At 40.4% G+C, this 16,608-nt stretch overlaps 1 protein-coding gene across 1 annotated transcript in view; it reads right to left on the reverse strand.

Moving 5' to 3' along the window:
• The window catches only part of PAXIP1 (PAX interacting protein 1), a 31,752-nt gene extending 15,374 nt beyond the window's left edge, over positions 1–16,378 (reverse strand). Inside the window, exons 1-5 of the mRNA XM_071734727.1 lie at positions 16,227–16,378; positions 10,998–11,132; positions 9,125–9,168; positions 4,292–4,355; positions 3,220–3,333 (exon numbers count right to left, since the gene is read on the reverse strand). Of these exons, the coding sequence (XP_071590828.1) occupies positions 3,220–3,333; positions 4,292–4,355; positions 9,125–9,168; positions 10,998–11,132; positions 16,227–16,313 (444 nt within the window). The 5' untranslated portion in view covers positions 16,314–16,378. The remainder of the gene's footprint in view (positions 1–3,219; positions 3,334–4,291; positions 4,356–9,124; positions 9,169–10,997; positions 11,133–16,226) is intronic.
• Between the last annotated feature and the right edge of the window lie 230 nt (positions 16,379–16,608).

The following is a 16,608-nucleotide window of genomic DNA, read 5'->3' on the forward strand; positions in this document are numbered from 1 at the left end:
TAGAATATAAAGGACTCACAAGGTAAAACTGCAGAAGATTAAGTTTTCACTTGCAGAAACACCACTACCCAAACTCCTTCCAAACCCAAACACCAAGAGATATGAAAATCATGAAATATGGTTCTGAAAAAGCCTTCAGAACTCCAGCAGCTGACATTACAGTCAATACTAAGATGCAGCTGATTTTTAGGTGGACATTAAGGTGAGTCCAAATGCAGTTTACATTTACATTTTCTCCAGTAAAAAAACTTTAAAAAAAAAAAAACCTAACAAACAACCCATAAAAAAGCATTTAAGGACAAATCAGAATTTCTCTGTAGGGATAAAAATGAGGCAATCACTGACAAAAATGCATTTCAGCAGGAACACAAAGCAGAAACTGATTGGATATTTCCCATACACCTTCTCAGAAGCTGCTAACTTTTAATGTTGCTCTCCCCTTGGAAGTTACACTTCTGTCCAAATATTAGCTAATTTTATTTAAATTAGAGGTCAGAATGCTGACAAATTAGAGAACTTTATCTCTGCCTCCTTCCTTATCATCACTTGAAGACAAATACAAATAGTAAAACTTCACTCTTTCCTAAGAAAGAGGAATGGACACAGGATCAGTGGTCTGTTTATTAAAACATCCTCTTCAGTGGAAGCCCCTTCACAAATAACAAGACCATGGAGGAAAAAAAAACCAAACCAAAAAACCCCAACTTTCTTCAGAAGATTTGAAATTAATTTCAGGATCTAATATTTATAAGTGATTGAACTGAGATTTTCTTTGAATGTCAAACAATATAAATTAACAACCAGCACATTCAGAGGAAATTAATTTAATTTAATGATTCTCTAGAGTTATTTTCTACAATGAAAATGTCATCCATATACAATAGAGATTACAGATGAAACCAAGTTTATTAGCAGATATGAGTTTTCATTCTTTTTTTTTTGTGCTGAGAATAACTGAGAATCTTGTTTTATCATCTTGTGTCTAGTCAAAGCAATTGCTTACGTTTTCACTAGTGTCAACACTGTTGTCACTACAAACTGCTACAGATTGCCTTGTAGCAGCATGTCAGAGCAGCAAAATTAGATGCATTTTAACGAACCATCCTATAAAATTGTTCCTATTCAATGATTATATAAAGTAAACAAATATTTTATCCTAGAGATATGATATGTTAATGTATTTTTTTCAGTCTCGTATGGCAAACTCAATATATCTTATGCTCTTAAAAGCTTATGATTTAAGGCAACACTTCTTAAACGGATACCACTGGCTCTTAAGAACACCATTTTAGGCAGCAAAGCTCTTTGTACAAGCATTACATTTTGCTAGGATGGAGGACACAAATAGGGTGGTGCTTGGTACACTCTTCTAATTTCCATGGAAGAAAGATCATGTACTTAAAAAAAAACAAACAAAGCCCCCCAAAAAACAAAAATCCATTTCCCTCCCTTCAAAAAAACCCAACAAAGTCTACAAAGTTATCTATGGTTCTAAATTGAGCAGAAGAAAAAGCATTTCCTATGTCCACACCTCTCCACTGTAAGCCCATGTTTTATTCTAAAGCATGCATAACTTCAGACCCTGATCTTAAGGGTCACATTCAAATACTGTGTGGTCCCTCCCACTGAAAAAAAAAAAAGGTGATGGGAATGTGTTAATCTTAATAAAGGACAAAAAATAAACCAGAGAAAACTGGTTTAAGTTTTAAACTTGCTCTACACACCACATTAACCAATAGGCATTCAAGCAACCATTTTTAAATGAGTTTCCGTTTCTTTTAAGTATTTCCAGTCTTCAAGAATTCAAGTACTTGAACACTTCATGAAGCTTCAGTGAAGTATCATCACGAAAGTACAGTAGAGGAGGCTATTCTGTAGTGCTTAATGCTGCCTTGAGCCTGTTCCCTGATCTTTCTCATTCCAAAAGAAGCCACGGATGCCACTGAGGGTAGAGAGGCTTCACACAGAGGTTTAGACTAAAGAGCTGAGCCAACACCAGCCATGTGAAATGTAACAAGCACAGATGCCTAATCCTGCACTTAGGATGGGGTGGTCATACATACAAACTGGGGGGTGAGAGGCTGAAGAGCAGCCCCATGGGAAGGGACCTAAGGGTTGAGGTTGATGGCAAATTGACAACAGTCAACAGTGTGCCCTGTCAGCCCAAAGGGACAACCATGTCCTCAGGCTGAGGGAGGTGACTGTGCCACTCTACACTGTGCTGGTGTGGCCTTACCTCAGAGTGCAGCTTTGGGCACATCAACATAAGGGCACATCAAACTATTAACTTGTGTCCAGAGGAAGGCAATCAGGATGGTGAAAGGTCTCGAGGGCAAGAACTTCAGGGAGTGACTAATGGCACTTGGCTTGTTCAGCTTGGAGAAGAGAAGGCTGAGGGGTGACCTTATCACAGCTTACAGTGTCCTCAAAGGGGGCTGTGCAAGGGGGTGACCAGTTATAGGACATGAGGAATGAAGCTGCATCAGATTGCTAAGTTCAGATTGGACATTATGAAAAGGTTTGCATTGAGAGGGTGGTTGGTTCCCAGAAAAGTGGCCGTGACACCAAGTCTGTAAGAGTTCAAGAAGCACCTGGACATGCTCCTAATTTAGTTTAGTTTTTGGTAGTCCTACAAGGAGGAGGGAGATGGACTTGATCCTTATGGGTCCCCTCCGATGTGAAATGTTTTAGGATTCTAAAATGGAAGTGACCTGCAGTATGGCTTGAAATTCTGTGTACTGTTTCTCCTACTACCTCTCTCCAAGAAGAATGACTTCAGAGATTTTGAGAACTCTATTTTCTTTAAGAAAACAAAACAAAACCTGTTCCTCCTCCTGCTCCCTTTATTTCTCTCCCCTTCATAACATTAAAGGGCATTTTATGCCATTTTTCTCTTTTGACCTTTGTTTTCTTCACTAATTCTGTATCTACAGATCTACAAATCACTATCAGTAACGATTATGACATGTCAAAATTAGGTTAAGACAAACCAAAAAATGTTTATTCAACCAACACCAATATGAAACTGGTCTTCTTTTGAATTAATCAGGCTCAAAGCCATGCAGAAAATTAATACAAACCAAACAGCTGCAACGCATAACTATGCTGAATTTAGCTTAACAGCCTTAAGAATCCTAACTTCAGAAAAATGGAAAATCTTTGAAAATTCAAAGGCAAGTGAGAGCTAAAACAAGAATTGTACATGTAATAAACTCTTACCCCCTTTGGCTCAGGCACAATCAAATGAGTACACTTATTATTGAGGCTCAGCTGGCAATTCCCTCCATAAAAAGTAATCAAAGCCCACAGCGTACTTCGGTCTTCAGATGAAACCTAAAAGGAAGGTAAATTGGCCTTTTAGCTCTATGCAACAAGCTGCTTTCTGCTTGAAGAATTTTAGTACAGTCCATTTACAAGTCTGGCTAATGTATTACCTATCACTTTTAAGTACCGAATTAGCATGAAAGTTAGAGAAAAAAAGAGACCACATAAAAAGACACTAAACAATAATTTTTAACTTGCACTGAGAGAAAGAAAACATTCTTCACTCCTGTAAAATTCAACACTGATATATCACTTTCCACAGGAGAAAAAAGTTAGTGATCAAGCAAACAAGATTTATCTTAGATAACCAGCTGAAATTCATTACACACAACTTTAACAAGTAGATCAAATTCATAGCCTCTGTAAAACCCATGACATATTTATTATTAGAACAATTTAAGTCACAGCAACGTCCCCCTTTCCCTGCCAAGAAAACCACATGTTTTTAAGACATTATTTAAGAGTTAGTGACACTATTACAGGAACAATTTGTTTACAAGACTGAAACCCATATACAAATACACTCCATGAGCACCCAATCCTGTTTATATGCACACACCCACTGGGCACCACTAGGGTACTCACAGGTCTACAGAGGTGGATTTGAACACAAGGCACAGATGCATCCATCACCTTTCCACTTACTTTACTCACTGGAGCCCTTGTTAAGGTTTCAGTGCATAATTAGGCTAATGCAGATACAGAAGAATAAGAGCAAGGACTTTATAGTCTGGAGTACTATGCATTTTAGAATCACCATATGGCTGACTGCAAGATAAATTACTGATAGAATGTTCACAGTTTGAAATGTTTGTGCCCTCATTTTCAGTGAAAAACTGTTATAGGTTGATAATTCACTTAACATCCAGAAAAACAGTCATAGAACAACAGAAGAAACTGGTTTTCTTTCCCCCAAAAAACAAAGCATTGCACATATATTGTTGAACTAGATTGGTTCATTTCTTACCTGAGAGAGACAGGCGGTGACTCCAAAAAAGACCTGACCTGATTCTGGAGAAAAACCACTGACACTGGAAAGCAGGTGTCAAGGAAGCAAAATAATTTAAATGGGAGTTTCCCGAGGAACATTAGAGGAAATTAAATAGTGTGCACAGTACAATACATCAAGTACTTGACCATTCAAAATTTTATCTTTAAAAGAATGTTGTGTTGTTTCCAACTCAAGCTGAATGTATATCAGGAGAAAAAAGAGGTGCAAACCGGATCAGGACACTGTAGCATTTTTATAAACTTGCCTCTTCCCAGAACATTTCCCTCAACCCATTTCAGGATGCTAAACTCAGGAGGAAGTTTATCTTATGGGAGTCAAGTCATAATCAAGAGCTTCCTTCCACGACCAAGTGCTTATCTTCCATGCTTAAAAATACAGGAGAATCTCAAGACAAAATTTTTGCTTTAGTAGGCAACAAACACTATAGAAGTATTAAGAAGCACAAGAAAGTCAATAAAGCAAGACAGGCCAAGAAAAGTGTGTTTTTAAAAAATAAAAGCATATAGCAGACACTTGTGAGAAAGTTAAAGTGCGTTTTTTGCACATTTATTAAAAAATATGGCAATCTGGTAGATGACTTATTTTAAACTAGAAATAAATAAAGGCACAGACTTAAAAGAAAATGGTTTGGAAAGCAATACAGAAGCCAGAGATTTGGCTAATGGCTGAGTTTGGTAAACAAATGGTGGAGTCTTTGGTTGAAGTTACCTTTTGGAACCTAACCTGCCCTTTGTCATTTCTCCAAGTCTGGAAAAGCAGACAAGGTTTTCTAGCATAGAGCATGGTTATTAAATCCACAAAACACACTGAGCAACAAATGTATCAAGAAAAAAGCTCATCTGTGAAAACAAGACAAAATACTAGACAAATTATCTGCAAACAGTAGTAGGCAAGTCAGTATCAGCAAGTATCAAATTTTACACAGCTGATTTTTCCCTACTGGGATGTAACACTGCTTTGGAAGTTGGCTAGGCAACAGATAAGGGGAGGATGGGGGGTGGCAGCAATCTAGGAGCAACTGTGAAACACAAACTGAGAAAACATCATGCTGGGATGTAAAAACAGAAACACAGCCTGAAACTAACATGAAGTTTCCAGCATGCTTTCAAAATTCAACAAGATGTCTGGTAACAACCCCTGTCTGTTTTCAGACGCATGAAGGACAGAGATCAATGCAACAGCATGTGAAAAAGAACAGCAAGAAGTTTTACAGACCCAGTAAATATGACTTACAAGAGTCATCTGAAAGACCAGAATTGATATATTTAAGAAGCTGACACATCTTCAAAACCTTCAAGAAAGCCAAAAAAAGAACTCATTTATTCTCCCTGTTCTGAGTAGCTCAGATAAATCAGGATAGACTGCAGAATGGTTATGGGGTTAAACTTCAGCAACACATTAGAGAGGCTGTGTTAAGGTGACTGGGGACACTGAAATCTCCACTACAGAAACTGTGAGAACAGTTTCACAGAAGTGATCTGGGAAAGACAGATGGACCATCTGACTTGTGTAGCTTCCCTCCCTTTTGAACACTTCCATATGATTTTGTGTTTACAAAACACACACACACCTTGTTGGAAAAAAGGAGTACAGAAAGAGATGTGCATCCTGCTACAAGCACATACTGAGCATTTTGTAACAAAACAGAATTATTTTCTCCATGCACTATCAATACTTAAATCTTGAGATCCAGAAGAGACAATACACAGCAAGATGACAACAAAGCCCAAAGCACTTTAAAACTTCAAACAGAGTATTCCCATTATCCAGAATACTCCAAGAGTTGAAGTCTGAGGCACTTGCTGAATTTCACTGTGCTGCTCAGTATTTCACCTAAGGCAGAGATTCAATACTAATCTTTCAAAAGTGCAGTTGTCTTCTCCCTGCCTTAACATCTGCTCCTAGCACATAAAGAGCCAACAGCTTGATATTTAATTTTTAAGAGGACCATCAGTTTGAATGCAGCTTGTACTCTAAAGAACAGGAGTGAAATTGCTCTCTTAAAGCAATTACAAGCACCATTACAATAAGTTTCCAAGTGGGCCTAGAAAACAAACAAAAAAAGGGAATGTGACAAAACTCAACTTTTTTTTTTTTCCCCTCCCAGCAACAAAATTTCACAAGTACTCTGAACTTCTTTTCAGTAAATACAAAGGGAAAAAAACCCTTCCTTATACTCACTTTTGCTGCTATCAAGATAATTAAGAAAGAAATCATTGGCCCTCATTATGACATTACAACTCAAGTTTTCACACACAAAGCTGTCTTTCCTTCTTCAGGAAAGCTGAAGCTTATTCAGTTTGTTAGTATCAGCTAGTAGTGATACTAACTAGCAGAACAGGGCCTTCTGAAGCTCCCCCTGATGAAAACAACCTTCTTGCTAGCATTTTAAAAAGTATTTATAAGAAGCAGGCAAAATTATTACACTTTTATATTGCATTAAAACCTACACTGTACTTCATCTTTAACAACTGACAGGCAAATGCTCACAAGTACCACAATTGGTAAACAAATATAAAATCTTTAAAGCTCTTGTTAGATTCATCTAACTGACAAAAGATGCTCCTAGGACTTGCTTCTTCAGTAAATTCAACATGGGCTTTTGAGTATTACACCTCCAAATTAAAACATAAATGAAAGGCGAAAATAGAGAATCTCAAACCTCTGCCTGAACAGAGCTCAAAAACTCTCAACTGGAAAAAGTAAGCTATTCCAGTAACTACATTTTTTTCATTATGGTAGTACCTAAAACCCCAATGAAAGGCCGGATGCACGACACTAAAAGTCATAAAGAGACTAAAACAGAACAAAGACTTAACAACCCATTTTAGTGAGCACTATAAAGACCCAGAATAAAATCTATGAACACCAGGTTCTATGGACATGGAAGTGCTAAAAAGAATAAAGCCAAAGGTCCGAGGACACATTTATTGCTGACAGGTGTGCAAAACTTCCTTCCTCCATGCAAGCCAAAAATATGATAGCACTGAGACCTGGCCTTTCCATTTGGCCATTCCTATATGCCTACAATAACAGCTTCCTAAGCAATAGCCATTGAAGGCTACATTCACACATTTATTGCTACAATTTAGTTATGGACTGCATCACTCAATGGTTTTATCTGTTGATTTCTCTTCTGGGTATGCAATGATGTCATCCTTTTAGAACCCCTGGTTTCAGACAGAAGACAAATATTCTAATGGTTCCAACTTCTCCTTGGGAAACCACACCACCAATAATGCAATGTCAGATAAGCCTGAAAATGCAATGTCAGATAACTTAAGCCTGAAAATGTAATGTCAGATAACTTAAGCCTGAAAATGTAGCTAATTCCAAGCTATTTCATTAGTTTTTCAACCAGTCCTCAGAACAGGAAGAAGGCTAACAGATGTGATATAAGCAACCATACACTCTCACCCTGATGATGAAAGGCTGATAAACATATTTTTTAATTCCAGATGCAAACCACAAAAATCACCAGCCTGGATCACATCACAAAACACAACAAGACAATAGCTCTGCTGATTTGCATTTTGCCATGTAATGCTTGGTGCATTTTTTCCATTTGGAAGCCAAGTCATTAACAGTAAATATTCTTCTGTTTTGTTCAGAAGACTAACAGGGACAATAGCAAGTGTTTCACACTGATTTGTAAATCCTAACCAACATGTTAATTACTGTGACCAAGACAATTGCAAAAACCTCACTACAACATTTTATCAGAGGAATTCAGTGTTTTACCTTCCTACAGTTCACACCATAAGCTGAACTCTCTTGGGGAAGTAGAGAATATACAGGCTATTTCCAAAATTTTCAAGCCCCTGCAAGATGCAAAGGCACAGACCTTGAAACACTGGGTGTAAAGCACAAATTTTGAATTGCTGAAGCACGTAGAGGCCTGAATTCCTAATACCAACACCTGGATTCTTGAATCTACCTCTTGTTTTCCACTATAGACAGGACCACCCTCCTAACCTTATTCCAAAATGAGATCTCCTGCCTGAGAGCCTCTCTCTAGTCCTGGCATTGAGTGCTGCAATCATTTGCTTGCATCTGTACTGAAATGTATTGCTCTGCTTCAGCTTTTCCACAAACAGAATCTTTATCACAATGGTCTAAGATGCATGACTTTTTCTACATTAACAGTAATTGCCACCATTCCTATAATCCAAAGAAAAAACTGAGAGTAATGTTAATAAAGGTGAAACAGTCTTAGCTGATAAAAAGAGGAAGGAACATGCCAAACATATGCAAGAACATATGCTCCAAACATATTAAGAAACATAAATCCAGCCAAAAAGGAAAAAGAGTTTAGAAGAGGCAAGGACAGACTACCCCAAAAATGGGAACACTAACACCATCTGTTAATGAACTGTTACTAATACAAGTGCTAATACAAGTTAAAGCACATTTATCCCTTACTTAGTTCTTCTTCTACAAAAGGCAGAATGGGCCATTGTACTCCAAACCAGCATTTCCCCACTTGCTGCACTCCAGCATTTTTCCCAGATCCTCAAAGTTAATTACCAACTTCCACCTCAAATGCTTAAAGTCCCTTTGATGATAGTTTTCTTGCAAGTACCTATTAAGCATCCAAAATAGCCAGAGGTACAGGAAAACAAAAAGACAAAAAAGGCTCCAAGCAAACTGCAATCTTGGCAAGCAAAACACATTCTATAATTTTAAAAATTTAAGATGTACATAGTAAAAACAGCCTCTAATCCCTCGACAGTGTCTATTTTAACATGGTTCCTATAGAACTGATTCAAATTTGAACTGAAAGGATACGGCAGAAGAGCTCCACAGCGAACAGACAAAGTCACCCAGGAAGGCTGAAAAAGGAAAACAGCAAGCCATTAAAAACTGTGTCTGCATGTGTGAAATAAGAATTACCTTCCAAGTTCATACAATAGCTGGTTGCAATATACATCTCTCAGTCTAAGTTTTCACAGACAATGTATTCAGGCCTTTACAAAAAAAGACTATTCTTATCTATTTGCAAGAGTTAATACAAAAACTGCTCAAAAGTTGTGCAGGAATATGGGAGCAAGATGCCTTTCTCTTGTCCTATTGCCAGGAAAACCATTTACAGTATTTATTCACTCTCTCCTCACACCCTTTTTTTTTATTATTTTTTTTTAAGTGTTCTGCACTCTAAAAAAACCTCCCCTACTTGGTACTCATCAATGAAGAGCCAGGAACCTTAACTTTATACAGAAATAAGGTTCTAAACACACAGCAATAAGGGAGCTAAGCACACAGGTGATGACCCTAAACTAACAGTATTCTAGGACAGCATTCCCTGCTCTGAGAGAGAGGGAGGTGATGGAGTAGGGAAGAGACAGTGGTCCCAATACAGGGTGTAAGGAAGATGGCAGAAAAGAGAGAAGCATCACATTCAGTATGAAATTACTACTTCTAAAAAACCAAAGAAATACATCCATATGGTGTCCTAACTCTTGGCATTCTCTCCCTTAGAAAAAAGGCATAAAAATATTAACTAAAAACATCTAATTCACAACGCCCTGATCCTACGAAAAAGAATTGGGAGATTTTCCTCACTCAAGTTTTTCTCAATCTCTATGCCTTTTCTCTCAGTAACAAGCCTTTGGCTCTGACCTCCATTCTCTTAATACTTAATCTCATCTGCTTGATTACAGATCATGCTGTGATGTTTTCAGGTCCAAGTAAGTGACATTAATGAAAAAGTTCTTCTTCCTTGACAAATGAAAAAAGTTTAGCTTTTAGCAGCTATAAAGAAAATTAAATTAAGTAAATGGCATTAAAAAGCAGAAAGCATTGTTAATGACACTAATGCCCTTCCTTCACATGAAAACGGCAGCAGTCTTGGTTGTAAGATTAAAATTATGCCACAAAACAGTCCATAGAAAGGAAATAAAAATTAATCAGAATGCCCACTACAATCATAAGATCTCTAGCTAACTACGTTTTGGTTTTTGGAATCAATTAACACTTCTACACTGTCAGGTAAACTCTCCTCACATAAGCTATCACTAAATTCTCTTTTACCTGCAACCATATGGAAAAAATAACTCAAAATCACTGTCAAGGGTATTGACAGTGAAATACAAGTGGTTCTTTCCTCACTCTCATGACTTTCAGACAAGTTCCTATCTTCATACATGCAAGCCATAATTTTTCACTGGGAAAAAAACCCAGTTATTGCAAGATAGTAAAGAAATACTGCTAGTTCCAATATGAGTAAGGAAAAAAAATTCAAACACTAAAAAAAAAAATAATAATAAAAAAAATGTTTTTCTACAAGTTCCTTTTTGTTTAAAATTAACATCATACACATGAGCAAAGCCATTTAACACTTTAGCAATTATATGTGTTTAAAAAAATCCTCAGCACTCTACTACTTATTCTAAATTGAGGTTTTCCATTGCCAGAGCTTGTAAGAACCTTCTGCTATGAAACATTTCTGAAGTACAGTTAATAGAACACCATCTCATAGATAACTGAAGGAATAAAGGAGAGAACAGAATTGCAGAAGTCTATCAGTCCAGCAAAAAGTTTATGTAACAAGAAAATTTAAAAAATATATCTAATTTGGTCATCATCCAACCATGAATATTTTCTGTTATAATAATGAAGTATCCACAGCAGCATTTTGCAGTACCATGGGTGGCTCATTCACCTTTACCACAGGGAGATCAAAAACTTCACGAGATTCTCCAACTTCTGGATTGTCCCCATCTTCTGCAATAATATGTGAAGCCAGTGCATTGTAAGAAACTTCCTTTGCTTTTCCAGCTTTCAGAAGTTGAATAACCTAGACCCAAAAGAGAACATGGAGAAGTTAACAATTTTTAGCACATCTAATTTGAGAAAGACATTAATGCAAGAACACACTAACACGATAAAGGAATTAATATGGCCTTCTCTCTTGGTTGTCCTCCTGTAAGTGGCTAGCACTCTTTCTGAAGATGCCAAACACAAACTATTTAAAATCTGATTACCAATGGTTTATGCCACTGCCATACTTTATTAATACAAGTTGAAGATTTACTTTCCAAAATAATTCAGGCTGGAGTAGAAATCTGGAAAGCGTCAAATTTTTCCCAAAATATATATTCCTCAAAAAACATCTCAAAATAATTTTCTCTCAGGCAGGCTAAGAAAACCCTTCTTCTCAGTGTTTCTTTTTGTATATGGTGGCTCTGGAAGCATGTGAATATACTTCAAAAGAAGAAATTCAAATTTAAAAGAAGGTAACCCAACAGCTGCCTTGGAGAAGGTAACGTTGTGAGTTCATCACAGGCTTCACAGGAATTCATTCAGATTTGGCCAGTTAGTTACTTGGACAGAAAAAAACCAACAAAACAAAACTGTCATGCATTTTCTGTAAATGTCCATTTAGCAGCTAAGAAAGGAATTCCATCCTCATCAAAAGCATTTTGTTCCAGTATTTCTAGATCCCACCAAAATACCTCACCTGAGAGCATATGAGTAAGTCTGAAGAAGCCACTCGGCTGCTCCAAAACAATGCAGCCAGCCAGAATGACCAAGGAGAGAGCATGTCTAATAAATACCCCCTTAGGAAGGTATTTGCAAGCAGAAAAAAAGAAAAAGTTGTAACCACTGCCTTGAGAAAGGAAAACACTAACAAAGAGTTGACACACTGGGAAAAGACGTGATAGTGGACAAAGAGTGATTTAAAGAAATAAGAAAGAAAAAAAGTAGGACACATGCCCCTGAAGTCACTACTATGAATAACTGGGATTGAAATGTCTCACTTTGTCCTCAGAAAATGCAAAACCTCACAAGTCACAAAGCACATCTTAGTTCCTCAAAGCTCTTTTATTAGATATTGGTTTAAGATTTCAGCATTCTCCAGCTCAATTGTAAAGATCTGTGTGGTGAATCCAGGCTGGTTCCCTAAAATCAGGATTAATTTTTATTTGAATAAAAGTAACAGAGAAGGACATAGAGTAGAAGAAAAGAAACATGGTTTAAAACAATAAAGTCTAGAGTTCAAATGTTAAAAATGCCAATTCAGATCATTCTTCCATGCTCTCCTTTTCTTATTAGGAAAAGGACAGTTGCATTTCATGATTTTGCAGAACTAAACTGGTATGATTTTCATCCTCCAAAACCTGCTAAGGACAGATGCTTATGTCTCATAACCTGCTGGGGTCTCTCTCTTTGTAACAGGATGCTCCCCCCAAAACAGCAGGCAGCAGAGAGCAGGGCACTGCATTTATCAAACAAAGCATTAAGAAATTGATCCTTAAGCTATTACCACGTACATGAAACAGGACAGAGAAGGCACTGGAAAACAGACTCTTACAGAACATGGTGCTGAGCTATAATAAAGCATCTATGCCAAGCAAAAAAGGATGAAAAAGTCACCACTCAGTAAGGAGGCAATTTTGGTGTTTCCTCACTGAAATACTCGACATTAAAACATCACTTTTTTTTAAAAAATTGCTTTTTCTGCAGTGGATGAATATGTAATATTATCAAATTACTCTAAAATAACCAGGAAAACTGATCACAAGCTTGCTGCTCCTGCTACTGCGTAGCCAGAGAGAATGTTTCCATTTTACACCAATCTCCTAAATCACAGCACTTTCCTGCATGAAATCCTGCTAACTGCCAGGTAACACAAGATGCTGTAATTCCAACAGGAAAAGCCAAATCAAAATTAAGCATTTGTGTAAACTGTAGATATTTAAGAACACCTCTTCCACACAAGCTCCTTGACTTGCACAGCTCTCCCCGAGTCACCAGCCCCATTCAGCTGTTTAAGGTAACACTAAAGATGTGACTGAAAGCAATGAAAACTGAGCACCCAAATCTGACAGTGTGAGAAAGAAGTTGCAACTAATGAGACAGAAGTGTAGACTTTTTAATATTGAAACAATGCTGCACTAAAGAATCTGTGCAGTGTCTGCTTATGCAAAAAGTTACACGTTTTAGAAGGAAGCTTAAACTAGCACAACTGAAGAACTTCACCTACACTAGAATTAACCAAATACCTGTTAAAAATAAAATACTGAAAAGCCCCAATATGAGCACTGTGACAAAATTCTGCAATTTAGGTTTTAGCTTAAATCCATTAAATGAAATTTCCTTATTTTTGGCACATAATGTTACCTTTATTCTGCTAAAATCTGCGCTGGAAGAAACAAGAAGAAAAGCTCACAACTTAATAGTGAGGCAATGAGCATGAAAATAATTAAAGTAGTAACAAAATGAGACAAGCAGGAACCAGATATCCTGCTCAGAGTCCTTATGCTGCATTGTGTGACTTTTACCTCTTTCCCTGTGAAATACTGATTTTAACTGGTGTTACCGAAGCACGATGGTTTGAGTTTGCATCTTGCAGGAAAAGCATTCATTAAAAAAAAAAAAAAAATAGCTGACACGTACTCCTCCCTATCAGAAAGGTGTGAGCAGCCAAGCACACATCCCAATGGAATTGATTTAAAGTTGAGAGCCAGCAGCCTAATTCTCCCTCATGTGCCAAAGAACACCCAGGCACCATTCCAGACTTTTGTTTCTCTTCTAGTTCATGCTATGTATCTTCTAATAGGTAGTGGATATGCACTCATTCACCTGAATACATTACCTTTTTTTTCCCCTTTACTTTTGGATTTGTTTTGATTACAGTGCAGTTTTAGTATTTATTAAGATGACTGGTTTTCCATAAAACCATTTGAAAATTTAAGATGATCAAAGTGTGCTGCTCCTCAACAGATGAAAATCAAGCTAGGATTCATTTGTATAGGGAAAGGTAAAATGTGCCAAATGTATCTGTAATTTATATTAGAACTGGAGCAACATTTCACTCTAAGAACTGTTTTTAAAAACTTGTTGTGGACGTCAATTTAGAATTTCTGCCTTCTGCCTCGAGTCAAGACACAAGAGGTACATAATCCTCTTTTTGGGGTTGCTCCCAGGGTACCACAGAGGTACCTGCAGAAGGGAGGCAAAAGGTGCCAGTGGAGCTGGCCCAAAGCTCAGCACATCACTTACTGGCTCCGACTCAGCTCTGCAGCCCAACCCTGGCAGGACTCTGCCCTCCCGTGTTCCTACGGGCTCACCAGAGCAGAGAGGAGACAGCCCTGGCCTCTGTGTCCCTCTGTGCCACACCAGCCTTCAGAGGACAGGGGGGAATGGTGTTTTTACAGGCCAGCTGCCCTCTGAAACTACTCAGGTGCACAGGGCTGCTCAATTCAGGCACTGCTCATGATGAGGAAGCAGCTCAACACCTTCCAGCTCGACCTGATCTCGGGAGCAGTGCAGCCACTTCCCTGACCTCCTGCCACCTCCACCTTCGGTGTCTGCTTGCAGCCCAGAGAAGCCATGCCGAGAGAGAGGAGAAATTAGTGTGCCTAACTTACAGCAAATAATAAATAAAGTTTAAGATAAATAGCATAAGAGAATGCCTGTTTGCTCACTCTATGGGAATACCACTGTTTGTGTTGCTACATCAATACAGAACACTTTCAGACACTGCTTACATGATAAACAAGACTACCACCTATTTTCACAGTCATCTTCATGCACACAGTAATATTGCTGATACAGGGTTGGTTTTGTAATTTTTTTAGAGAGGGATTTTTATTCAAGCTCCAACATATTGTCAAAAATTTTACATTGAAAGACTTTGGGTTGTTTTTTTTTCCCTGTTCTTTAAGTATATTCCTAGACTGTGTGTCTATTAGCATAAAGTTCCATTCCTACGAATAAAGGCCACCTTAGCAGGTTAGTGCCTAGGTCTCTCCTTCACTTAAAGGCCTAAAAGACTCAGTCAGTGCCAGGACACAAGAACCAGGAACCCAACGCTGAACAAAGGTTTGACCAAAGCAGCAAGACTTGAATCTCAGTGTGAAACGTGCAGTAATCTGTCTGCACGAAGGTGCTGTCCTAAAGCTGGATATGGAACACTTCAAACACTCGTCTAATTGGACATACCACAAAAAGTGGGGTTTTTTTAACCACCTTCACCCATATTGACAGGGTGCCAGTAACTCCAAGGCCAATATCATCATCTGGGGTATTGCCCTAGGCCAGAGGAGGCCAACCTCGACATCCAGGGTGCTTCCCTAGGCCAGAGGGTCATTTGTCAGCACCTTCTGCTCCTCACCTCCTCTGGATTAGGGCAGGAAAAACGCAGAGGACACCTCACACCACACCAGCACCTCTGTTCACCCAAGGCGCCTGAAAAGTCCTGGGGCGGACGCCACAGCCAGGGGGGTCCCGGGCCGTGCCCATCCCGGGGGGCTCAGTCCGAGGCGGGAGGGGAGCGCCAGCCACTCCTTGCTTGGCGAAGCCTCCCCAAGCGGCCTTGTCCCTCTCCCCGTCCTAAATCCGGATCCAGCGGCGGGGCGGGAACCGGAGGGGCTGGGGCCGGCACAGCGGGACACCGGAGCCGGCGGAGCGGGATGCTGAAGGCGGGCGGGCGGGTAGGGAGAGAGTGACGAGCGCACCCCGGCGGAGGAGCGGCCGGCACAGCCGGTGCCCGCCCGGCCCGAGCGGCAACAGGAAGTCCCTTCGCCCGCCCCTCCTCCGCTCAGGCGGCGCCGGGGCCTGCGCGGCGGGGCCGCGGGCTCTCAGGGCGGGTGACGGCGCGGCCGCTGCTGTTTCCGACCCTTCCCGCCCTTACCGGCCCTTCCCGCCCTTCCCCCCCCAACACTCCCGCAGGCGCGCGCGCTCCCCTCCCCCCACACCGCGGGAAGGCGCGTGAGCCTCGAGCCCGCGCGGGAAGTGCCGGGAGGGAGCTGGGGGAGGGAGAGGGAGGAGGGGGGGGGGAAGAGGAACGGAAGATTCCACCGGGTCTCCCCCACCTTCTCCCGGTCACCCCCACCACCGAGGGAGGGACGGGCAGCAACGGGAGAAGGGGTGGGTGAGCCTGTACCTTGGGGTCGATGTCGCCCACCACGAAGAACTTGACATCTTTGAACATATCCTCCGGGACTTTCAGCTCCTCCTCGTCGGCCGACATGGTGTCGGCCGCCAGCACCGCGGAACAACCTCCCCTCCCCCCTCCCCGATATCCCCCGCGCTCCCCGGGAAGCGCCGCCGGGGCCCGGGTCTCCCGTCCCGTCCCCTCCCCCCGCCGAGCCGCCGAACCGCGCGAGCAAGGCGCGCGCTGCGGGACACACCATTCCCCGCCGGGACGCGGGGGGAGCACGGGGGGGAGGGGAGAGCCGCCTACACCCAGCGGCTCCCCCCGCCCGAGCTGCCACCCCCGCTCCCGCAGCGCAGCCCCCGCTCCTAATCCACGTTCGCGATCGCTG

This window comes from Heliangelus exortis, chromosome 2, assembly GCF_036169615.1.
Source record: "Heliangelus exortis chromosome 2, bHelExo1.hap1, whole genome shotgun sequence".
NCBI classification, from domain to species: Eukaryota; Metazoa; Chordata; class Aves; order Apodiformes; family Trochilidae; genus Heliangelus; species Heliangelus exortis.